The sequence below is a fragment of the Arachis duranensis genome, chromosome 3, assembly GCF_000817695.3.
Source record: "Arachis duranensis cultivar V14167 chromosome 3, aradu.V14167.gnm2.J7QH, whole genome shotgun sequence".
NCBI classification, from domain to species: domain Eukaryota; kingdom Viridiplantae; phylum Streptophyta; class Magnoliopsida; order Fabales; family Fabaceae; genus Arachis; species Arachis duranensis.
In genome coordinates, this window is record NC_029774.3 from 53,821,834 (window position 1) to 53,848,266 (window position 26,433).

At 37.4% G+C, this 26,433-nt stretch overlaps 1 protein-coding gene across 1 annotated transcript; it reads left to right on the top strand.

The window, feature by feature from the left end:
- Positions 1–17,340: 17,340 nt before the first annotated feature.
- LOC110278620 (uncharacterized) lies at positions 17,341–18,285 on the top strand. Its single transcript, XM_021136863.1, has 2 exons — positions 17,341–17,581; positions 17,834–18,285. Exons 1-2 carry the CDS (start codon positions 17,341–17,343, stop codon positions 18,283–18,285), a joined length of 693 nt encoding a protein of 230 aa, XP_020992522.1.
- The last annotated feature ends 8,148 nt before the right edge of the window (positions 18,286–26,433 follow it).

Genomic DNA, 26,433 nt, shown 5'->3' on the forward strand with positions numbered 1-26,433 from the left:
GAAAATCATGATTCATGAGTACTTATGTATCACAACTCATGATTCAAATAAAAAGGTTATATTAGAAAAGTTGCCCTCACTTTCATCTGGGTTATATTATACCAAGATTAGTGCAATTGAATCACATGCCACTGTAAACTAGAAGTTTACTACCCCAAATGAATTCATAACTTGGCACGACCGATTGGGTCATCCAGGAACAACCATGATGAGGAGAATTATTGAAAACTCCCATGGACATTCACTAAAGAACCAGAAGATTCTTAAATCTAGTGAATTTTGTTGTGCTGCATGTTCTCAAGGGAAGTTAATTTTAAAGCCATCACTAGTAAAGATTGGATTTGAGTCCCCTGAATTTCTAGAAATAATTCAAGGTGATATATGTGGACCCATTCATCCATCATGTGGATCTTTTAGATATTTTATGGTCCTGATAGACGCATCTTCGAGATGGTCACATGTGTGCTTATTGTCTTTTCGCAACCTGGCGTTTACGAGATTACTGGCTCAAATTATTCGATTAAAAGCACAATTTCTAGAAAATTCAATCAAAGCAATTCATCTTGATAATGCTGGTGAATTTACTTCCCAAGCATTTGACACTTATTGTATGGCTAATGGAATAAGTGTTGAACATCCAGTAGCATATGTTCACACACAAAATGGGTTAGCAGAATCACTTATTAAGCACCTCTAATTAATTGCTAGACCCTTGCTTATGATAACAAATCTCCCAACCTCAGCTTGGGGGCATGCTATTTTACATGTCGCAGCACTTATTTGTTTGAGGCCAACGAGTTATCATCAGTTCTCTCGTATGCAATTAGTTTTTGGCCAGCAACCAAATGTTTCCCAATTAAGAATATTCAGATGTGCGATATATGTTTCCATTCCACCACCTAATCGCACAAAATGGGACCCTAAAGAAAATTGGGGATATATGTTGGATATGATTCTCCCTCTATAGTGAGGTATCTTGAGATACAAACTGGAGATGTATTTAAAGCTCGGTTTGCGATTGTCATTTTGATGAATCAAAATTTCCAACATTAGGGGGAGAGAATAAGCTTCCTAAAAAGGAACTTAATTGGAATGCATCATCCATGATGCATTTAGATCCTCGATCAGGGCAATGTGAACTAGAAGTTCAAAAGATTATACATTTGCAAAGAATAGCAAATGAATTGCCTAATGCATTTTTTGATACAAAGAGGATAACAAAATCTTATATACTAGTGAAAAATGCCCCAATTCGACTTGATGTTCCAGTTGGACAAATTGCCACCGATGCAAATATACGCCATAAGCGGGGCAGGCCTGTCGGTTCCAAAGACAAAAATCCTAGAAAGAGAAAAGAGGTAAATACTATCCCTGTGGAAAAAAGACATAGTAAAGACACCTGAGTTATCCAAAATTTTGATATAGTTTTAACGTCAGAAGACGTTCAGGTACCTAAAAATTATGAAAATGATGAAATCTCGATAAATTATGTCTTTACAGGAGAAAAATGGGACCGAAATATGACAATTGTCAATGAAATATTTGCATATAATGTGGCATTAAATATCATGCATGAGAGTAAGGATCTTGAGCCAAGATCAGTCGAAAAATGTCGACAAAGGAATGATTGGCCAAAATGGGAAGAAGCCATGAAGGATGAATTAGACTCACTTGCAAAACGTGAAGTCTTTGGACCTGTAGTTCGTACACCAGAAGATGTAAAATTTGTTGGATAACGATGGGTATTTGTAAGAAAACGAAATGAGAAAAATGAAGTTATGCACTACAAAGCCCGACTTGTGGCACAAGGTTTTTCACAAAGGCTCGGTATAGATTATGAAGAAACGTATTCCCCTGTAGTGGATGCGATAACATTGCCTTATTTTGTCAGTTTATCTGCATATCATAAATTGCATATGCATTTAATGGATGTGGTAACAACCTATTTATACGGCTCATTAGATCGGGATATCTATATGAAAGTCCCTGAAGGACTAAAGATATCTAAACCATCCAGTGAATATTTGCAAGGGTTATACTCAGTTAAATTGCAAAGATCTTTATGCGGTCTAAAGCAATCTGGACGAATGTGGTATAATAGTCTTACTGAGTATCTGACCAAAAATGGATTCAAGAATGATGATATCTGTTCATGCATTTTCATAAAGAAATCTGCATCTGGGTTCATTATAATTACTGTGTACGTTGATGATTTAAATATCATTGGAACTCCTGAAGAGATTCCAACAATTATAAAAACTCTGAAAGAAGAGTTTGAAATGAAAGATCTTGGAAAGACTAAATTTTGTCTCGACCTGTAGATCGAGCATACAAAAAATGGGATTTTTATTCATCAAACAACATACACAGATAAAATCTTGAAAAGATTTTATATGGATAAGTCACATCCCTTGAGTACCCCAATGATCGTAAGATCTTTGGATGTGGAGAAGGAATAATTCTGTCTTAAAGAAGAGAATGAAGATATCCTTGGTCCTGAAGTACCATATCTTAGTGCCATTGGAGCGCTAATGTATCTTGCTAATAATACGCGACCTGACATATCATTCGCGGTGAATTTACTAGCAAGATATAGTTCCCCTCCAACCAGAAGAAATTGGAGTGGAATCAAACAGATCTTTTGATATCTTCATGGAACGGTTGATATGGGATTGTTTTATCCCTATGGATCTAAGTCACAATTAGTTGGCTATGCAGATGCTGGATATTTGTCTGATCCACATAAAGGGAGATCTCAAATAGGATACCTATTCACATATGGTGGTACAGCTATATCATGGAGATCCACAAAACAGACGATTGCAGCAACATCCTCTAATCATGCTGAAATACTAGCGATACATAAAGCTAGTCGCGAGTGTTTTTAGCTGAAGAGTGTGATCCAATATATTCTGTCATCATGTGGACTGATTGATCAGAAGATAGCTCCAACTGTCCTGTTTAAAGATAATATAGCATGTATTGCTCAACTTAAAGGCGGAAATATCAAGGGTGATAGAACAAAGCATATTTCTCCCAAATTCTTCTTCACTCATGATCTTCAAAATCAAGGGACAATTGATGTTCAACAGATCCGCTCAAGTGACAATCTGGCAGATTTATTTACAAAGTCACTTCCAAAATCCTCCTTTGAAAGATTGGTACATGAGATTGGGATATGCCGATTTCAAGACATTAAATGATGTCGGCAAGAGGGAGAGACTGTACTCTTTTTTCCTTGGCCAGGTTTTTTCCTATTGGGTTTTCCTTGACAAGGTTTTTAATGAGGCAGTCCCCATCACTAAAGAATATTGTACTCTTTTTTTCTTCATTAAGGTTTTTTTCCTCTGGGTTTTTCTTTAGTAAGGTTTTAATGAGGCAATAATCCTAAATGGTCATCCAAGAGAGAGGATTGTGATAACAATGTGGATGACCATGACTTGGGCAGCCAACTTTCTCAAGATTGAAATAATCAGTTTTCAAGATAGAATCGAATAAATGAAAGTTGAAAATAAGAACCTCATACATGTATAAATAGGAGTTCATATACGAGGCATGAGACACAGCAATAAAAAAAGTATTTCTCTCTCTCTTTTACTATAATATTCTTCTACGTTGCTAACACTTCTCTCTCTTACTATAGATATATAAATTATTTCTATTATATTAAAATTATTATATTGACTAATATTAATACTAGATTTTCTACTCTTACTTTTATTTTATATTTATTATATCTTTCTTATTTATTTCATAACAATTTTATATTTTTCTTCGTCTCTCAACAAATATGACATCCGATATGCTTAATAACAATTTAAAAAACAGATAACTACATATTAAAAAGAAACACCAACCATTCCAATAACAACACATAACACATAATTTTCATAACACATAACACATAATTTTCATCTATATATAAAAAAAAAAATTAGGCATATGTATGAGTGCTACCAAAACATGAAATGCTTCTCCCAAAATGTCGACGTCCAACATGAAACGTGTAGAGAGTCCAAAACTGAAGCTAGAACGAACTGATGACTAATATTATCATCAAAAACTATAAATACTCATTTCCGTATTCAATTGAAGACTCTCTCAATTGCTTAGTTATATCCTGTTTCCCACTTCGTCTACCTCTCTTGTGGATAGAATTAAATGATAATATCATGATTTTATTCCCCGCTATCACTTTTTCTTTATTTTTTTTCTCTCGTGAAAGCGAGAGACATGTGCGCAAGTATGCTATATTTCAAGGTCTCCAACTCATTAGTCTAATCTTATCTTTTCTAATCAACAATACCTGTTGTTAACTTATTATCTATTTTCCTCTGAATGGTTACAAAAGATTGAAGGCTGCGTTGTTTGTTAATTGGTTATAACTATTGTTGTGGTTGAGAACAGGTATTTTTTGCATCTCAAGAATCGGTAGCTCTACTCTTGTTTTACATGTAGGAAGTATCCTATAATTTAGGATCAATCAATATTTTAAATCATTTCACATCCAATATTATCCAATTATCCTATTTTAACTTTTATTATAAAAATATCCTTATACAAATTGATCTTACCTAAACCGATTTAATATATGATCATAGTAAATAATTCTATTAATCCAAGAGTACGTCTATATATAAATCGGCCTTAGCTAAAATAATTTAGTACGAAATATAAAACTCAACGTAAATCAACTTAACTTGCACTGATTTACTAAAGAGGTGACCTCTACACAAATCAATTTGGTTTAAACAGATCTTGTAAAATTCAGTTAATTAATGACTAATTAATTCATAAATTAAAATTTATTCTAAAAAATAAAAAATGTGATTTTTATGGCTTAATATGATAGAGAAAATTAAAATGAGAATTTTGATACAAATTTTAAAGAAATTGGCTCAAGATTGGACTGAACGGGCCAAACCGAACCAACCGAACTCATATTGGAGCCTTGTCCCAACCAAGCTCAACCTAAAACCCTAAAAACAACACTCTCTCTCCTCTCTTAAACCTCCAAAACGCTGAAATGAAATGAGGAATGGGAAGAACACTCTTCCAAAGTTCTAATCCTCACTTGATCTTCAAACCACCATAACTTTTGTTTCGGAGTTTCGATTGCTGCACCGTTTACGGCCACGCGTTCACCGCGACGAGCTCTATAAAACCCATAACTTTGTTCTTGACGCAAGCCACAATTTTAGTTCAGTTTTCTCAGCCCTTAAATTCGAATTTTTGGAAAAAAAAAGTGTTGAGATTTTGGGCTCTTTGATGTTATAAGGTCCAACTAGCTTGAAGAAGAGGCTTAATCTTGTCTCCCTGATCTTTGGGTGTGGTAAGATTCTCAACCCTAGTGAAATTTGTTGGTTTATAATGTTTGGGTATTGAGTTGTTGTGTTTGGATGTGATAATTGTGGCTTAGGTAGTGTGTATGTGAGTATTAAAGCTTGATTGAGGTCTTGGAGAGCTTGGGATAAACTTTTGTGTGCTAAAAATCTATTCTTGGGAGTGTTGAAGTCTTGAGAGCTTGTGAAAAAGTGATTTGGAGGTGTTCTGGGTTAAGCAGGGAAGCGGCCAAGGTATGGTTTCGGTTTTCTGTATCTAAAATGTAATGTGGTATAAAAACTTAGGCTAGAGACCCATAAGATAGGATTTGGACTATTGATATTGTTGATTGGTTGAGATGAATTGTGTTGTTATGATTACTGAATTTTAGATGTTTTGATGGTATGATGTATGAGGAATATGCATATTTTGATATATGCTTAATGATTGGTTGAGATTGAATTGTGGGTGGAACTATGTTGATGGTGAGGATGATATTGATTGTATGTATTGATGGTTGATGGAAAGGGTATTAATGGAAATTGGGATGAGGAAAGACATATGGCATGATATTGTGTTTGAAATTAAGCTATTTGATTGAGAGTGGTTAAAATTGTGGGTTGATGGGTTGTGAATTTAATAAAAATATTAACATATGAGTTGAGGAGGCTTGAGGTTGATTTTTGGTAAGTTTTGATTGGTTTTGAAATGGGTTGAAATTGGTTTGTTTTGAAAATAGACTTTTATGGTTTGTATGAAAATGTAGTTTTTGGGCCTACTTTGACGGAGTATAACTTGGTCTCCTAATCCCCAATTTGTGTCAAATTTATTTAGAAATAAAATTGGATTTGGGGTTTATGCCGTTCGAAGAACGGAAGAAAAATGATTTGAAACGAAGAAGTTATGCCCCTCGGAAGATTGGGGTTTGAAACTGTAATTCTGCAGCTTTTTAACTTAGTAAAATTTTTGGCAGATTGTACTTCCACGCATACGCGTGGCCGACGCGCACACGTTACTTTCAAAATTTCACTCCCCCATGCGTGCACCTGGCCGACGCATACGCGTCGATGTACTGATTCAAGTGCCCAGCCAAAATTCTAGAGAGTTGCGTTGGTATTTACTGGTGTTGGGCGAGGAGCACAAAAAACATCTACGCGTACGCATGGATGATGCGTACGCATCAATCCACCTCTCTGCCTCCCATGCGTGCGCATGGGCAATGGGCACACGTCACTATAACTTTCCTGCTTTCCACGCGTGTGCATGGGCGACGTGCATGCGTGACCTTGTTTTCCCAAGACATTACATGTTAGATATGTGGGTACTGTTACCATACTAAGAACCTTCGGTTCTCACCCATGCGGATTTTGTGGTTTTCAGATACAGGACGTGAGGCTCCTCGCTGAGGCATGCTGGAGACTTCTGGATTAGCGAAGATCCTTAGCTCTGTGGACTTTGTTTTGGTTTTATGTACTTACTTGGACACTTATTATCTCCACTATATACATATATACTATTTAAACTCCTTTTAGAGGTTATTTTGGAGAAACAAGTTTTGTAATTTGTCTTTTGGGTTTTCTTTGGGTTCCTTACTTTATATATATGTGTATACTTCTATGCTTGTGTCAGTTATCTTCGCAAACTGGGTCTCGAGTCTTGATATCCATGTTTTTGGCACTCTTTTATATATACTTGCATTAGCTTATCCTTTATCCGTTTAGTTACATTATCGATTGGAGTGTTGCGCTTTTCAAACTACGATTTTGTTTTACCCCTTTTTTTTCAAACGTTCCTAGTTATAAACATTTTTTACACTACTATATATACTAAATTTTATTTTTAGAAGTAGTAATACCTCGCCACCTCTGTCTTATGACTTAAGCATAAGGCTCTGTGTGGTAGGGTGTTACAGATTTAGTAGGAGATACGATTATATAATTCAATTATAGTCATTCTGATTTATCTTTCCAACCTTCCCACTTTGCCATCTTGAGAGAATCCAGCAAAAATACGAAGAGTGACAGTGCTCATAATGAAAAATAAGAATGAAAAGGATTGTCTCTACTAATTAGATGGCACTGCTCATGTTGTTAGACGTATAAACGAACAGATTAGTGTTTAAAATTCCTATTGATTTCATGTTAGAGTAAAAGTTAATTCTTAAATATTAATTTTAGAATAATTGTGATTGTGTTGATGTAGTTATAGATAAGTTTAGATAGAGTAAAAATTTTATGGAATATGTTGTACAAAATTATTAATAAGGCTATAAATAAGACTACAATTTGCTCATGGTTGGGGTAGATTTCTTATAGATAGAGATAAAATTTTTCTTATATTAGTCTACAGTTGCTATAGATGTTACCCAATTTAATATTAGAATTTGTAATTAAATTAGTATTTGTCGCTTATTAAATTAGTTTTTAAATTTAATGGTTGAATGAAATAATTTTTTCATGGTTTAAATGATTGCCGTAATTAGAGTAGTTATGCATAGCATATTGAGTATGCAAATATTCACTATAAAAAATGGTGAATATCGTCAAATTTAGCGTCAGTAATTAGCAGTTTAAAACCCAATAAATTAATAAATAATTAACTAACAAATTAATTATGAGCCTATAAGATTAGGAAATTAAATTTTATAATTTTAAGAAGTAAAAATATTTAAATACAAATGTTAACACTAATTTTAAAAATTCAGTCTAAAATTAGGCTAATAGGCCAAAGCGGTTGAACTGGACCTAACATATATATGATGAACTCAGCCACTCCCCCTTTCTTCATTACAAATCATGCTGAGGAGAAGTGAGAGCTTAGAACCCTAACTCCCAAAATCATGTTTAATTTCAATTTCTTATAACTTTCAATCCGGAGCTCCAATTGACGAGTTGTTTGTGGTCACGCATTTGTTTTGGAGTCTTCTTCAATTCTATCCAAATAAAGTGGTAAAAAACTTTGAGTTTTATGCCCAATTTCTTCTTCCTTTCTATTTTCACATTTTGGATGAGGGTATTGAGTGATTTTGATTATTTTAGTAGTTTAGGTACAATCTAGCCTTAGAAAATTGTTAGATTTTACCCCAATCATCAATAGGTGAAGGTAAGAAACTATTAATGCTTTTGAATCTCTAATTTTATGAGGTTAGGGTTTTAAAATTCTGAATGAGTATGAAATTAGATGACATTAGGTTGAATATATGTAAAGTTTATGTCAAATTTATGAATTGGAGTATTTGGAACAAAACTTTGGTAGCTGGAGTTTATTGGAATTGTTTGGGAGTCTTGGAAGCTTGAAGTTCGGTATTTTTGAGCTGTGGGAAAATTGGCCATGTAAGAACCGCAATTAATTAACCATCTAATTAGTTAATTAATATTACCAAAATTAGGTTCCGAAAAATTAGAATGAGAATGAGGATTTAAATACGATTTTTGGACTCAGTAGGCTTTTCTGAGTCAGAAAATGAATTTTCTGCGAAAAACTATGAAAAACTGCAAACCGGCAGCTGAACCAGTCAAACTGATTCAAGTCTACCCAGTACTGTGCGAAAAATATTAGAAATGGAAAATCGGGCATTAATTTTAAAGGTTTGACCCAAAGTTGGGACAAACGGGCTAAAAATGCTAATGGGTTGGACCGGGCCCAAGTTGGGCCCAAGCCCAACATATATATAAACTTAAATGAACCCAAATGAGTTCATTTACTCCTCCATTACACAAACACACATCTGCATGAGAAGAGAGAAAGAAGAAGGGAAAACACTATTCACTTCTAATTTCAATCCGCGATATCTCGAGCAATGGTGCTCCGATTCACGTGCCGTAAGCGGCTATGCGAAGCTCTCGCCGAGCCCGTCACTTCTAGCTAAGCCTTGTGGTAATTTTCACGAGATTCTCTGCCCAGTTTTCGTACCCTCATGAAATTTAAATTTTGGGGTTTGGTTTTGAATGAAATCTTGTGTTTTGGGTGTTTAGGTATACTCTAGCCATTCATTAGCATTGGATTTTGGCTACCAAAACTGTTGGACAAGGTAAGAGGTCTTGAACTCTCGTGGTTTTGTGGATTTAATGAACCTTAGGTTGAATTATTGTAAATTATGTGTGTTATAGCTTGAAGTTGTGATTATTGGAATTTGTTGGAATTTTGGTTCATAAATTATGCTTGCTTGTTCTCAATTGGGATTTTGGTTCATATTGAAAATCGGTCAATGTATGGTTTCGGTTTCCTCTATGTAGTATATAATATTCATGGACACTTAGGCTTGTGACCCATAGGATAGGTTTGAATTAAAGTGGTTGTTGACTTGTTGAATGATGATGTATGATGATTTATGATGGGTTGATGATTTTTGAGTTTAACTATGATGATTGATAATGATATGATGATGATGATGAATGATTGTGTGGATTAAAAAGTGGTTTGGTATGATATATGTGATGTTGAGGTTGATGAAATGGTAATGTGGATGGTAAATTTGAATGGGGATGGATTATAGTGGTATACATTTGATGTTGAGGTTAAGAATAATGCAATGAGAAGGAAAATTTGGTAGGAATGGTGTAATGTGATAGAAAGAGTAGATCTTGGTAAAAAAATGGAGTTTGGAATGGTTTTATTTGGTTTTGGTTGGTTTGAGTTGTGAAAATTGGGAAATTGGTAACTTGTGAACTTTTGGTAAAATAAAAATTTTAGTGAACTTCCATGAATCATATCTTGAGCTACCTTGCTTGAAATTCAATGCTTTTTATACCAAATAAAAGATGATTGAACAAGCTTTAAAATGGTTTAAGTTTTGTGGAAATTTGATTTTGGTAGATAAAGATATGATTGTGGGAAGTTTGCTGTAAAAATTTGAAATTCTGTCAAGTTACAGAATTTTGTGATTTCTGGTATGTGCGCACGCACACCCCTGTGAAAATTTAAACCTGTGCTCACGCACAGCCTTATGTATACTGCAGGGGAAGGCTTCCTATTTAGAGCGCTAGCATAACCTGTGCGCGCACATGACCAATGGAGTTTTACAACCTTTGCGCACGCATAGCCCTGTGCACACTCACACCTCTATGCGTATGCACATGTTTTAAAAATTTCTTTTGGCGTGCGCACACACATCATTGTGCATACACACATGCCTTGTTTCTCAAACTTAAAGTTTGTTTTCAACTATTTCACCTTCGCAACAAGATTGTAAGCCTCTGTGACACCATTTTAAGACTCTTGGGCTTAATTTTGGGTATTGAAACATGGGAAAGGTCTTAAGGGAATTTATTTGGTTTTTCTTTGAAAAGTTAGAGAATGGAGGCTAGGTTTCTGGTGTATTGAGGGTGGATTTGGTGGATTGCGAAGGGCGAATGATGTATGAATTGAAAAAATGACGAACTAATGAGTTCGGAATGAAAATGTTGAATTGATAGTGGTTGAGATGAGTTGGGGACTCGGAATGAGATGATGGATCCATGATATACTGAAAATGTTATCTGAAAACCACTGATGTATCATTTTATACTGAGAATTGTTGAGACGCTATGCGCCCGGCAGGGACGGTGGTTAATCCCGCCTGTTGAGGTAGCGGCGGTGGCATAAGGACGATGGTTAGTCCCGTTTACATTGAGATGTGGGGTCTGTGGCAAGAGTATCCCACTCGCATCCCTTCGGATCAATAGAGTATGTAGGCAAAAAATCCTGGACGATGATCCAAGCACCGTATCTCGAGGGTTCCCAATGATTATTCAGAAGGGCGACATCTCCATGGAGATGTGTCGGGTTGGCAGTTGAACCGACAATGTGATATCACAGCCAGTAGGACAAGCATTCGTCATATGCATCTTCTATCTTTTTGTTTGTTTTGCCGACTTGTAATTGTATGCCTAATTGAATAACATGCCTAATTACTTACTTAAATTACTTGCCTTATATGCTTCTACTTGTGTTTCACTTGCATTGAAATTTATCTGTATTTTCTACAGGGATTGAGGAGGTTCAGAAGACGGTGGTGATGGGAATGCATCGAGGATAGGTTGGTGAAGGCTGTGGGATAGCAGAGACTGTTAGACTAGAAAATCCTTTAAGTTAGATTACCCATTTTATACTGCTAAGTTTTTAAGTTATGATAAGATTTAAATATATGCTTTAATGTTTTAGTTATGCCTTAAAATGAATCTTGTGATGGATATGAAGTTCTAGGATTGCCTTTGGCATACCATATTCTGTTGTTGTTTTTCAGATGCAAGTCGCAAACCACCTCGGTGAGTTGCTCTGATGGTGACAGAAGCAGAGGATCATGGATACTTTTTGGAGTCTTTTGATTTATTTTGTATATATCTCTCACTTTTGTATCTTGCTTTTGCCTAGAGGCTTGTATTGAGAGAGAAAAACTTGTATAAGCTATTTTAAACTTCAGATTCTGTGTTGTCTGTATATATGGCTAGCCGACTTTAACTCTATGAGCCGCGGCTAGATTTTCATGATATTATACTATTATCTTTGGCTATATTATATCTATATCTTGTGCGGTAAGTTAGTAGTTTCGTTAGTACGTTTTGCGCTTTTTAAATCCTGTTTTTGAGCTATATCCTTCGTCGGGCTTCTAGATTATATTAATTCTTTCTATATATAACTATCGTAATCCTTGATTAATCTTTGCTTTACGATGCGAAGTAAAGCTTAGGCTAATTGGGGTGTTACATTTAGTGGTATCATAGCGGTTCATCCTCGTGAGCCTGAGGGATAGACCGATTGTGCTTCATTACATACTTTGTGTGTCTTTTTCTTTGATGCTATTAGGTTATCTACTTGATTTTGCATAGCATGCTTGTTTGTGAGTGCCTGTTTGGGATAATTGAAGCACTAGGCTGTTGATATTGAGACTGATCATCTTGATATCGATTATTTGGTGTAGACAGGAACCCTAATGGCCACTCACGGACGAGGTTGAACACGTTCATGCAGCCGGCCGATAACCATGCCAAATTCATGGTGGCAATGGCTGATCTGGCCAATACCACAGAGGCTAATGCTGCTGCGACTCTGCAAGCTGTACAGAGGTTAGGCCAACCGGCTGGGAATGGAAACGGAAATGGTGAAGGAAATGCAAATGATAATGCTGAGGAAAATGGCGATAACATGGAAGGTGCTCTGGTGACTTTGGCTACTTTCCTGAAGGTTCATTCGCCAAGTTTCCATGGTTCAACCAACCCCACAGAAGCAGACAATTGGTTTCAGGCCATGGAACGTGCTTTACAGGTGCAGCATGTTCCTAACAACCAATATGTGGAGTTTGCCACATATCAACTTCTGGGAGAGGCCCAGCACTGATAGCAAGCTGAGTGCCGCTTGCTCCAGCTTTAGAATGCCAATGTTCCTTGGGATGTATTCCAAACAGCCTTCTACAAGAAGTACTTTCCTGAGACTGCAAGGGAAGCAAAGAAGATGAAACTTATACAGCTAAAGCAAGGTTCTTTATCTGTGGCAGATTATACTAGCAAATTCGTGGAGCTTTGTAGGTTCTCTAGGGTGTGTCAGGCTGCCCCAGAGACCTATGAAAGCTGGAAATGTATCAAGTACCAGAGGGGCTTGAAGGATAGCATCATGACTGATGTGGCTCCTATGGAGATTCATACCTTCTCTGGTTTGGTGAACAAAGCGAGGGTGGTTGAGGAATATGTGAAAACGGTAGCTTCGTCCAAGAAAACTCACGGAGAAAACACTAGTCGGGGACGTGGCAAGTATTTTCATCTGAGGGGTCAGAGTTTCAAGAAAGGAGGATATGTGCCTCAAGGTCAAGGAGGCTTCAGAAAGAACACTCAGAATCAGTTCCAGTATGCTAAAGGGAGAGAAAATTAGAGTAAGATTTCTCCGGATTTGACTTGTGTGCATTATGGGCGTTTTCATCCATATGACTCTTGCAAGATTGGTTTAGGTGGTTGCTTCAACTATGGTTTTCCTGGCCATATTGCGAGGGATTGCACTCGTGGGAGGAACCTGATTGTGGGTCAGAGTTAACACCAGGGGCAAGAGTTTGCTGTGAACGCCAAGGATGCTTCTAAGGTGAATCATTTGATGAGAGGTAATTGTTTAATTGGTGACAAAACCTTAGTTGCATTATATGATACTAGAGCTTTGCATTCGTTTATTTCATTTGACAAAGTTGAAGAACTAGGCTTAAAAGTGTCAGAATTGGCATTTGAATTGCATGTACATGCTCCGCATCAGATGGTTATGACTAGGTCAGGTTGTAGGCAAGTAGGTTTCAAGCTTAAGGGTAGAGACTTTGTGCATGATTTGATCTGTTTACCAATTGTTGGGTTGGAGATGATTTTGGATTTGATTGGTTGTCAAAGAACTGAGTTTTGTTGGATTGCTTTAAGCGGTCAATTTAGTTTATGCCGGAAGGAGAAAATCGAGTAGTGATGGCTGAGGGTTATTACCTGAACTCTGTAATGGTGCACTGTAGTGGGGAAGAGTGTCAGGGTTATATCTTGTTGGCTGCTAACGCATTGGGTGATGCCAGAATTTAGATCAGATTCTGGTAGTTAGAAACTTTCTGGAAGTGTTCCCAGAAGATATTCCTGAATTTCCACCTCAAAGGGAAATTGAATTTGCAATTGAATTGGTGCCGGGAGTCGGACCAGTGTCGATTGCGCTGTACAGAATGGCTCCGATAGAGCTGGATGAATTAAAGACTCAGTTGGAAGAGCTTCTGAGTAAGAGGTTTATTCGACCGAGTGTATCTCTGTGGGGAGCGCCAGTTTTATTGGTAAAAAAGAAGGATGGAGGAATGCGACTGTGTGTGGACTATCGACAGTTGAATAAAGTGACTGTGAAGAACAAGTACCCGCTGCCAAGGATAGATGACTTGATGGATCACCTATAAGGAGCTGGGGTGTTTTCCAAGATTGATTTAAGATCTGGTTACCATCAGATAAGGGTGAAAGAGGATGATATCCCTAAGACTGCGTTTAGGACACGCTATGGATACTATGAGTTTACGGTGATGTCTTTTGGGTTAACAAATGCACCTGCAGTTTTCATGGATTACATGAACAGAGTATTTCTTACCTTTTTGGAAAAATTTGTGGTGGTTTTCATAGATGACATCCTAGTTTATTCTAAGACGGCAAAGGAGGACGAGGAACACTTGAGGATTGTGTTTCAAATTTTAAAGGAGCGGAAATTGTATGCTAAATTGTTGAAGTGTGAGTTCTGGAAGGAGGAAGTAAAGTTCTTAGGTCACGTGATGAGTAAAGGAGGAATAGCGGTGGATCCTTGATGCGGGTGTTTATGTTGATATAGAATTTTACAAAAATAGAATCACGTTGCAAGCATAGCCTACATCAACAATGAACACTCACAATCAAAGTTTGAATTCAAAAGATGTCACTATTCAAAACCAATTCAATTTCGGGAGTTTTCAATTCCCGGGTCATCTCCCAAGGACTCTTGAGAACAATGAGTGTACAATTCCGGTTGTGAAGCACAAGGGGTTTTGAATGAAGAGATGAACATATAATGGAATAAAAGAACATTAAAAGATTATAACAAATGAACTAATAAAGGAATTAAAGAACTAGCTATATACTATAGACAATTAACATATAAAAGGATTAATGTATGTGTGTGTGAATGATTTAAAGCATAAATGAAATCTTGGCTTGGAATGAGCTAAGGGTCCTTTCCTTGTTGAAACCACAATTATGACAATTAGAATAGATTAATCTCACTTGATTAACCCTCACATCGGAGAGTAAGTTAAATGAGCATAAGTGTTCTTAACCCACAAATCCTAACTTGGTTGCTTATTACCTTAGCAACAAATTAGCGTTAGTGGGAACAAGAACAATTAACAACCCAAGAATCAACACTAAATGTTGGACATTCCAACTTCAAGAACCCAATTGCTCATTTTTCCCAAGCCAAGAGTTAGAAAATTAGCCCATAACCATAATTGACATTTTATCAAACACTTGGTGGTCAAAAACACTAAACAAAGGAAAAATGAGAAAAGGCTTGAAACCAAAAGCAACAAATAATCTCAATCAACAATAATAACTCAAGCAAGCATGTAGTAATCATCAATCATCAAATTCATCAACAAGAAATTGAAATTGCAAAAGTAAGTAAAATTGAGCTATGACTTCAACTATAAGAAAGAGTATGAATAATGTAGCTATAAAGAGTAGTAACAAAGAGATACTTACAATGGAAGCTAACAAAATCCAAGAGAGAAAATGGAAATGGTACTTGAATGTAAAACCCTAGTATAAACCCTAATAAAGATGATGAAAAACTTAGAGAAAAACTACTCTAAAGCTTCCTACTACTACTCCTAAGCTACCCTAATGTTATGTTATGCTATGGCCTTCATTTTCCCCTTCATTATGAGCTATTGGCTTCAGAAATGGGCCTCCAATCCACCAAAATCATGAGTCACGTGCAATTTGAATGAAGGCATGTGCGGCTAACTGTGCATACGCACACTCGACCAAAATCTCTGTCTGTGCATACGCACAAGAGTTTGTACGCACGCACACTAGGTGATGCTCTGGGTGGTCGCGCATGCGCATGCCTTGCTCCGATTTGATGCCTGTGCATACGCACGCAAGTCTGTGCGTACGCACACATCGCTTTACTCTTCTCCTTTGATTCTTCATGCTTCCTCCTCTTTGCATGTTCCTCTTCCATTCTCTCTAAGCCATCCCTACCTTATACATCTGAAATCACTCACAAACAACATCAAGGCATCGAATGGAAGGCAAATGGGATAAAAATTGATCAAATTAGGCATAAAAGATCATATTTTCATAATAAGGCACAAGTTAGGAGGTAAGTTCAACAACATTCTATTTAAGGGAACAAGTGCAAGTTTATATGACAAAATCCATTCAATTTCAACCAAAAATCATCATCAAAAATGGATTCATATATCCTTCTAAGGTAGAAGCGGTGATGGAATAGGAAAGACCAACAATGATGACGGAATTAAGAAGTTTCTTAGGCTTAGCCGGATATTACCGGAGATTCATTGAAGGATTTTCCCAGATTGCACTACCAATGACTAAGTTGTCAAGGAAGGAGGTGCCATTTGTTTGGACGTCGGAGTGTGAAGAGAGTTTTCAGACTTTGAAGCAAAAGTTAACTTCAGCGCCTATTTTGATTTTACTGGAACCACATGATCTGTTTGAAGTATATTGCGATGCGTCACTGAAGGGTTTAGGTTTCATGTTGATGCAACACCGGAACGTGGTGGCTTACACATCGCGTCAACTGAGACTGCATGAGGTAAATTACCCAACTCATGACTTAGAATTAGCGGCAATTCTGTTTGCATTGAAGATTTGGAGACACCACTTGTACAGAGTGAGGTTTAGTGTCTTTTCTGATCATAAGAGTCTCAAGTACATCTTTGATCAAAAAGAGCTCAATATGCGTCAGAGGAGGTGGATGGAATTGATTAAAGATTATGATTTTGAATTGAGTTATCACCCTGGAAAGGCGAATGTGATGGAGGCTGCATTGAGCCAAAAGTCTTTGACAATTGCTTGGATGAGAATCAAGGAAGAGGAGCTAGTAGATAAGTTTGTGGATCTTAAGTTGGATATTGGTGAAGTTGCCGGAAGAGCTTGTTTAAATCAGTTATAGATTTCGAGTATGTTTAAAACAGAGATTCAGAAGGCTCAGCAAGATGAGCAAAAGCTTCAACAGTTATTTCAACCAGTTGGTGTGAAGAGGCTTGGAGAATTCACCAAGGATGATGAAGGGTTGTGGAGATATAAGGGGAGAATTTGTATACCAGATGTCGGGAAGTTGAGGCAAGACTTGTTGTCGGAAGCTCACAACAGTAGGTTTTCTATTCATCCCGGAAGTACGAAGATGTATTATAACTTAAAGAAGATGTTCTGGTGGCCTGGGATGATAGGTGATGTAGCTATAGTGGTATCTAAGTGCCTGACGTGTCAGAAGGTAAAGATAGGAATGCTACAACCACTTGAGATTCCTCAGTGAAAGTGGGAAGGAATTGCGATGGACATTGTGACTGGTTTACCGAGGACTAGGTCGGGATTTGACGTGGTTTGGGTGATCGTGGATAGCTTAACCAAATCCGTTCATTTTCTACCTATCCGAGTAAACTATTCAATGGAGGAGTTGGCAAGATTGTACATCAAAGAGATAGTAAGGTTGCACGGTGTGCCATCAAGCATAGTGTCAGACCGTAATCCCCGATTCACATCAAGGTTTTGGGGAGCTTTCCAAAGGTCTTTCGGTACGAAGCTATGTCTCAGTACCGCATATCATCCGTAAACGGATAGACATTCGGAAAGGACTATTCAGACGTTGGAAGATATGCTAAGGGCATGTGTATTGAATCAACCAGGGAGTTAGGACCGTTACATGCCATTGGTGGAGTTTGCGTACAATAATAGCTTTCATGCAAGCATTGGGATAGCTCCGTATGAGACTTTGTATGGACGAAAGTGCCAATCTCCACTTTGTTAGTATAAGTCTGGTGAAGTAGGTATTTTGGGTCCTGATTTGGTAGTAGAGACTACTGAGAACATTAAAAAGATTCGTGCAAGGATTTTGACTGCGCAGAGCCAACAGAAAAGCTATGCAGATCAGAGAAGGAAACCATTAGAGTTTGAAGTGGGAGAGCATGTATTTTTGAAGGTTACACCGACAACTGGGATTAGAAGAGCGATCAAAACCAAGAAGTTGAATCCGAGGTATATAGGACCATTTGAGATTCTGAGGCGATTCGGGCCGGTGGCATATCAAGTAGCTTTGCCACCTCACTTATCCAACTTGCATGACATATTTCATGGGTCACAACTCTGTAAGTATACATCGGATGTGGCTCATGTGTTAAAGCCTGAGTCGGTCGAATTAAGAGAGAGCTTGACTTTTCAAGTAACATCGGTGCGTATCGATGACACTAGTGTGAAGAAGGTGCGAGGGAAAGAAGTTTAGTTGGTTAAAGTAGCTTGGGAGCGAGCAGGAATTGAAGAGCATACTTTGGAATTGGAGTCTGAGATGTGAAAAGATTACCCCGAGCTATTCTCAGGTAATTACTAAATTTTGAGGGCAAAATTTCTTATTTGGTGAGGAGAATGTAAGAACTGCGAATAATTAACCATCTAATTAGTTAATTAATATTGCCCAAATTAGGTTCCGAAAAATTAAAATGAGAATTTGAGGATTTAAATATGATTTTTGGACTCAGTAGATTTTTATGAGTTAGAAAATGTATTTTCTGCGAAAAACCGTGAGAAATCGCGAATTGACAGCTGAACCGGTCGAACCGGTTCAAGTCTGCCTAGTACTGTGCGAGAAAAAGTGAAAACAGTCAAACACCTTAGAAAAATATTAGAAATGGAAAACAGGGCGTTAATTTTAAAGGTTTGGCCCAAAGTTAGGCCAAACGTGCTAAAAATGATAACGGATTGGACCGGGCCCAAGTTGGGCCCAAACCTAACATATATATAAACTTAAATGAACCCAAAAGAGTTCATTTACTTTTCCTTTACACAAACACATAGCTGCATAAGAAGAGAGAAAGAAGAAGGGAAAACGCTATTCACTTCTCACTTCAATCCGCGATATCTCGAGTTACGGTGCTCCGATTCACGTGCCGTCAGCGGCTACGCGAAGCTCTCGTCGAGCCCATTACTTCTAGGTAAGTCTTGTGGTAAGTTTTTCGATATTCCTTGTCCAGTTTTCGTACCCTTGTGAAATTCGAATTTTGTGGTTTAGTTTTGAGTAAAATCTTGTGTTTTGGGTGTTTAGGTACACTCTAGGCTTTGATTAGTATTGGATTTTGGCTACCAAAACTGTTGGACAAGCTAAGAGATCTTGAACTTTTGTGGTTTTGTGGATTTGATGAACCCTAGGTTGAATTATTGTAAATTATGTGTGTTATAGCTTGAAGTTGTGACTATTGGAATTTGTTGGAGCTTGTTGGTGATTGTTGGTGGCTTGGATTGTGGTTGAAAGCTTGCTTGTGCTCAATTGGGATTTTGGTTCATATTGGGAATCGGCCAATGTATGGTTTCAATTTCCTCTATGTAGTATATAATATTCATGGACACTTAGGCTTGTGACCCATAGGATAGGTTTGAATTAAAGTGGTTGTTGAGTTGTTGAATGTTGATGTATGATGATTTATGATGGGTTGATGATTTTTTAGTTTAACTATGATGATTGATAATGATATGATGAAGATGATGAATGATTGTGTGGATTGAAAAGTGGTTTAGTATGATATATGTGATGTTGAGGTTGATGAAATGGTAATGTGGATGGTAAATTTGAATGGGGATGGATTATAGTGGTATACATTTGATGTTGAGGTTGAGAATAATGCAATGTGAAGGAAAATTTGGTAAGAATGGTGTAATATGATACAAAGGGTAGATCTTGGTGAAAAATGGAGTTTGGAATGGTTTATTTGGTTTTGGTTGGTTTGAGTTGTGAAAATTGGGAAATTGGTAACTTGTGAACTTTTGGTAAAATAAAAATTTTAGTGAACTTCCATGAATCATATCTTGAGCTACCTTGCTTGAAATTCAATGCTTTTTATACCAAATGAAAGATGATTGAACAAGCTTTAAAATGGTTTGAGTTTTGTGAAAATCCGATTTTGGTAGATAAAGATATGATTGTGGGAAGTTTGGTGTCAAAATCTGAAATTCTGCCAAATTGCAGAATTTTGTGATTTCTGGTATGTGCGCTCGAACAGCCTTGTGTGCACGCACACCCCTGTGAAAATTTAAACCTGTGCGCACGCACAGCCTTGTGTGTACGCACGCGCAAGGGAGGGCTTCCTGTTTAGAGCGCTAGCACAACCTGTGCGCGCACATGACCAATGGAGTTTTACAACCTGTGCACATGCACAGCCCTGTACGCACGCACACGTTCGGAAGGACAGTCTTTTGGTGGTGCTAGCACACCTTGTGTGAGCAAATAGAATTGCAAATTTTGGTACCTGTGCGTACGCACACGTTTTAAAATTTCTTTGGGCGTGCATACGCACACCCCTGTATGTACGCACACACTATTTCTCAAACTTAAAGTTTGTTTTCAACTATTTTACCTTTCCAACAAGATTGTAAGCTTCTGTGACACCATTTTAAGACTCTTGGGCTTAATTTTGGGTATTGAAACATGGGAAAGGTCTTAAGGGAGTCTATTTTGTTTTTCTTTGAAAAGTTAGGGAATGGAGGCTAGGTTTCTGGTGTACTGAGGGTGGATTTGGTGGATTGCGAAGGGCAAAATATGTATGAATTGAGAAAGTGACAAATTAATGAGTTCGGAATGAAAATGTTGAATTGAAGGTGGTTGAGATGAGTCGAGGAATCGGAATGAGATGATGGATCCATGATCTACTGAAAATATTTTCTGAAAATCACTGATGTATCATTTTATACTGAGAATTGTTGAGACGCTATGCGCCTGGCAGGGACGGTGGTTAATCCCGTCTGTTGAGGTAGCGGCGGCGGCGTAAGGACGGTAGTTAATCCTGCTTATGTGGAGATGTGAGGTTTGTGGCAAGAGTATCCCGCTCGCATCCCTTCGGATCAATAGAGTGTGCAGGCACAAAATCCTGGACGGTGATCCGAACACCATATCTCAGGAGTTCCCAATGATTATTCCGAAGGGCAACATCTCCATGGAGATGTGTTGGGTTGGCAGTTGAACCGACAATGTGATATCATAGCAAGTAGGACAGGCATTCGTCATATGCATCTTCTATCTTTTTGTTTGCTTTGCCGAATTGTAATTGTATGCCTAATTGAATAACATGCCTAATTGCTTACTTGAATAACTTACCTTATATGCTTCTACTTGTGTTTTACTTGCATTGAAATTTATCTGTGTTTTCTACTGGGATTGAGGAGGTTCGGAAGGTGGTGGCAATGGGATCGCATGGAGGATTGGTTGGTGAAGACTGTAGGACAGCAGAGACTATTAGACTAGAAAATCCTTTAAGTTAGATTACCCATTTTATACTGCTAAGGTTTTAAGTTATGATAAGGTTTAAATATATGCTTTAATGTTTTAGTTATGCCTTAAGATGAATCTTGTGATGGATATGAAGTTCTAGGATTGCCTTTGGCATCCCGGGGTCTTATATCTTAAATCACTGGGTGCTATTACCATACTGAGAATCTCCGGTTCTCATGCCATATTCTGTTGTTATTTTTTATATGCAGGTCGTAACGCACCTCAGTGAATTGCTCTGATGGTGACAGAAGTGGAGGATCATGGATACTTTTTGGAGTCTTTTGATTTATTTTGTATATATCTCTCACTTTTGTATCTTGCTTTTGTCTAGATGCTTGTATTGAGAGAGAAAAACTTGTATAAGCTATTTTAAACTTCAGATTCTATTTTGTCTATATATATTGCTAGCCAGCTTAAACTCCGCGAGTCGTGGCTGGATTTTCATGATATTATACTATTATCTTTGGCTATATTATATCTATATCTTGTGTGGTAAGTTAGTAGCTTCGTTAATACATTTTGCACTTTTTAAATCCTGTTTTTGAGCTATATCCTTCATCGGACTTCTAGATTATATTAATTCTTTCTATATATTATATGTATGAGCTTAGAACTGTCGTAACCTTTGATTAACCTTTGCTCTACGACGCGAGGTAAAGCTTAGGATAATTAGGGTGTTCCAGGCCAAGGTATGGTTTGGGTTTTCTTTAGTTAATATATAATGTTATGTGAAAACTTAGGCTAGTTACCTTAGGATAGGTTTGAATAATGTGAATTAGTTGATTTAATTGATTAGACGTGATATGTGCATGTAATGTAAATTTTTTATATGTTATGGAGTGATTGAGAGGTATGTGACAATGGTTAGGAGTAATTGGCGGCATTGATTTGGTTGTGATTTGGGTGTAGTTATGAATGGAAATGGTTGAATTTGGTGTTGAATATGTAAATTGTGAAGTTGGTGGCCTTGTGAGTTGAAATTATTGAATGAGGTTGATGTTGAAGATTGAAATTGATTAAGTGAAATAGGATGTGGTGTGGATTGTGATAATGATTATTTGGTATGATTTGTATTTGAGATGAAAAGGTGTTAGACGTTGTTGAAATGAGTTAGCAAATGGAAAAGAATTGAAATATCAAGTGTTGGAATGATTGAGTATTAATTGAGGATTGTTGATAAGGTGAAGTAGTGTTTGGTATTGGTTTGGTATGGTTAATCTGGTTTGGTATTGAGAATTTGAAAAGTAGAGGAGTTGGCAAAATTTGGTAAAAACCTATTTTTAACCAACTTCGGCGGGTCATAATTTGGCCCTCGGAGTTTGGATTTGAGTGAATTTTATTTCAAATCAAAGATGATTGTGAGAGCCTTAAAACGGATAAGAGTTTTGTAGAGAAAATTATAAACGTTGGAAGTTAGGTATAAAAAAGTGCACTTTGTGAGGTTGCAGAAAACCAGAATTTCTAGTTTGGGTGCCCACGCACCCTATCATGCGCACGCACAGAACATGATGTGTAACGAGACTCGTGCGTACCCATGATGATTGGATTTTTGACGGTTTAGAATTTTACTAATGAAATCTCGTTGTAAAGTATAGTTTCTACACCAAACAATAATCCTTTCATACAAAAAGTTGTTTGTCACTAGTACAAACCCCTAAATTTATAAACCGAAGTATTGGACCTCGGGTCGTTCTCCCTAGGAATTACAATAAAGTGTCTTGTTATTGGTTGTGAGTTATAATTAGGGTTTTTCAGATTTTAGACAAGAAATATAAATGGCAAAGAAAATAAACTAACAACTAGCAAAGCTCTTGGCAAGATATGAGTTACACTAAAATCCAACCAAGCATTTCATCAAACACTTGGAAGGTACAAAAGAAAAGCATGGTAAATTGAGAACAAGAATAGAATCTAACAACAATTATTGCAAAGAATTAACAACAACAATCAAGGAAATCACAATTATCATGAATTACCTCAAATTGCATTATTGAAAGAAAACAAAGAAACAACAATCTATCCAAAACAAAATGAAGAATTACAATTATTAAAGCACACAACTAGAAAGAGGAAGAGGGGAAGATTAAGAATTGATAAAAGAAAAGTGAATCAAAGCATGAATTAAACCTAGATCTAAGAAGAGAGATTAACCTAAACCTAATCCTAATTCTAGAGAGAAGTGAGAGCTTCTCTCTCTAAAACTACTCTAAAACTAAAACTATGACTAATGGTAACAAACATAACTCTTTTCCCCTTCAATCCTTGATCCTTTTATTCCTTTCTATCAGCAATTGGCGCCAAAATGGGTTCAGAAACCCTTCCAAAGCGCCAGGAACGTGTTGTTTTAATGAAGTCATGTGCCAACTTCGACGCGTGCGCGCACGGTACGCGTGCGCGCCCCTGGCCGATTCTGCAATGTGCACGCGAGCGCCTTGTGCGCGTGCGCGTGCTTGGCTGATCACACTTCTTTGACTTTTCATGCTTCTCTCCACTTGTATGCTTCCTTCCTTGCTCTCTTTGATCCATGCCTAGCCTATTTCAATCCTGGAATTACTAGCAAACACATCAAGGCATCTTATGGGATCAAAGTGGAATTAGAATTCATCAAAATAAGGCTTAAAAAGCATGTTTTTACACTTAAGCACAAATACAGGAGAGATTACAAAACCATGCTAATTCATAGGTTAAATGCGAGAAAAGGTCATCAAAATACTCTAAATTCAATACAAGATAAACCGTCAAATTGGAGTTTATCAACCCACGAAGGGGGTGCGTATACACACCCTGAGATTTTTACAAGTTGTGTGTACACACACTATAATGCGAACACACAGGCTGGGAATTCATTCTAGTGCATGCGTACACACAGCAATGATGCATACGCACAAACCTTGTTTTTCATACAAAACTCTGTTTTTAACTATTTGACCTTCTCAGCAAGCTTGTAAACTTCCGTAACCCCTGTCCAAGGTCCGATAGTTATTTGTTAAGCCTTGGAAAGAGTTCGAACACATTGAGGGAGTTAAATTGATATTGAAGGATATTGAGAAGTGAAGAATTGAATTAATGATGAGTTAATATCGTTGAATGATTTTGATAATGAGAAATTATGAGGATTGATTTATGATTGGGACATGATCAAAATGATTATAATGTTGAGTTATGATGGGAATAATTATGATTATGAGAATGATTGATTATAATTATGAGGATAATATGAATGATTATGAGATTGAGATGTGATGATGAACGTGATTATGATTACAAATGGAGTTGATTGAGTGATAAGGGATTAAGGTTAATGTTTGAGACACCTGGGCAGTACACAAGGGTTATGGTTCGTCCCACTTGCTCAGGATTTGTGATTGGGACACCTGGGCAGTAGCAAGGGTTGTAGTTTATCCCACTTGCTCCAGGTTGAGTTCCTAAACACTTGCCTGGGTAGTATGCAGTAGTAGTGGTTTGTTCCACTTGCTTTGGATTAAGACCAAGGGTTGTGGCTTAATTCCACTTGCTCTGTGATATGGTGATTCTGTCCAGGGTTCGCTACCAGACATGTCGGGTTTGCCTATATAACCGATAGATGATATCATTGGCTATAGGACAGACATACATCATGTGCATTGTATGAATTGTTTGGACATGTAATATGTATTTTGGCTTGCCTATTTGATTATCTGTATTTATGTTCTATGTGACTTAAATGCTGTATCTGTTTCCTTAATTGTGTATTACTTGCATGCTTTGTATGTGTTTGAACTTGAGAGATCCCTCAAGAGAGCAAAGGCCAAAGATAAAAAAAACTCTAAAAGACCATCTGCCACATGATAGCAGATGAAACATGATTATTGCTTGGGCTTTAGTGCCAAATGTATAGTGGGAACACCCATACATTGTCAACTGTTTTTCAGATATAGGCCAAGTAATGCAATGGAAAGTCAATTAAATGGCTACGGCCATAAATCTTACACAATTTGAGAGTCAATTGATTGGCTTCGGCCATAGGACTTGTGTAATTGAATATCTGGAAAGCTATATCTAGGATTCATGTCCGGGTAATGTCGGGAGGGATAGACAACCGACACATAAGCTCATGACCTGCATAGGACTAGACATGCATCATACTTGTTTGCGCATATTTCTCTGTGATGTGTTTTGTGTATAAGTGTGGGTGCTTTATATGTAGTTTATGATTGTTTGACTTCTATGTTCTTTATTTGAAGTTAAATCTATTTTGTTACTTGTTATTATTGGTTAATAATATTAAAATGAACTTAACTTCTACCCAAACTCTACTAAGGACTCTTCAATTCTTATCCCTCTTTCAAACCCTTTTGGCTATAGGTGTGAAGGCTTATTGTAAAGCTGTGGAAGCATAGAAGAGTTTGTTTGTGAGTTGATGGTGCGCGAAATTGTGAACAATACTTTTCACAACTCTCATAATCCCCGGTCATGAACCCCAAGAACTTGGTGTTCAATACCATGGCATTACACAACTTCGCACAACTAACCAGCAAGTGCACTGGGTCGTCCAAGTAATAAACCTTACGCGAGTAAGGGTCGATCCCACGGAGATTGTTAGTATGAAGCAAGCTATGGTCATCTTGTAAATCTTAGTCAGGCAAACTCAAATGGATATGATGATGAACGAAATAAACATAAAGATAAAGATAGAGGTACTTATGTAATTCATTGGTAGGAACTTCAGACAAGCGCATGAAGATGCCTTCCCTTCCGTCTCTCTGCTTTCCTACTGTCTTCATCCAATCCTTCTTAGCTAATCAGTTGTCGGTTCTCGGTCAGGCCGGAATAGAATCCAGCGATTCTTTTGCGTCTGTCACTAACGCCTCGCCTGCTAGGAGTTTGAAGCACGTCACAGTCATTCAATCATTGAATCCTACTCAGAATACCACAGACAAGGTTAGACCTTCTGGATTCTCTTGAATGCCGCCATCAGTTCTAGCCTATACCACGAAGACTCTGATCTCACGGAATGGTTGGCTCGTTTGTCAAACGAGCACTCGGTTGTCAGGCGATCAACCATGCATCGTGCAATCAGGAATCCAAGAGATATTCACCCAATCGAAGGTAGAACGGAGGTGGTTGTCAGTCACA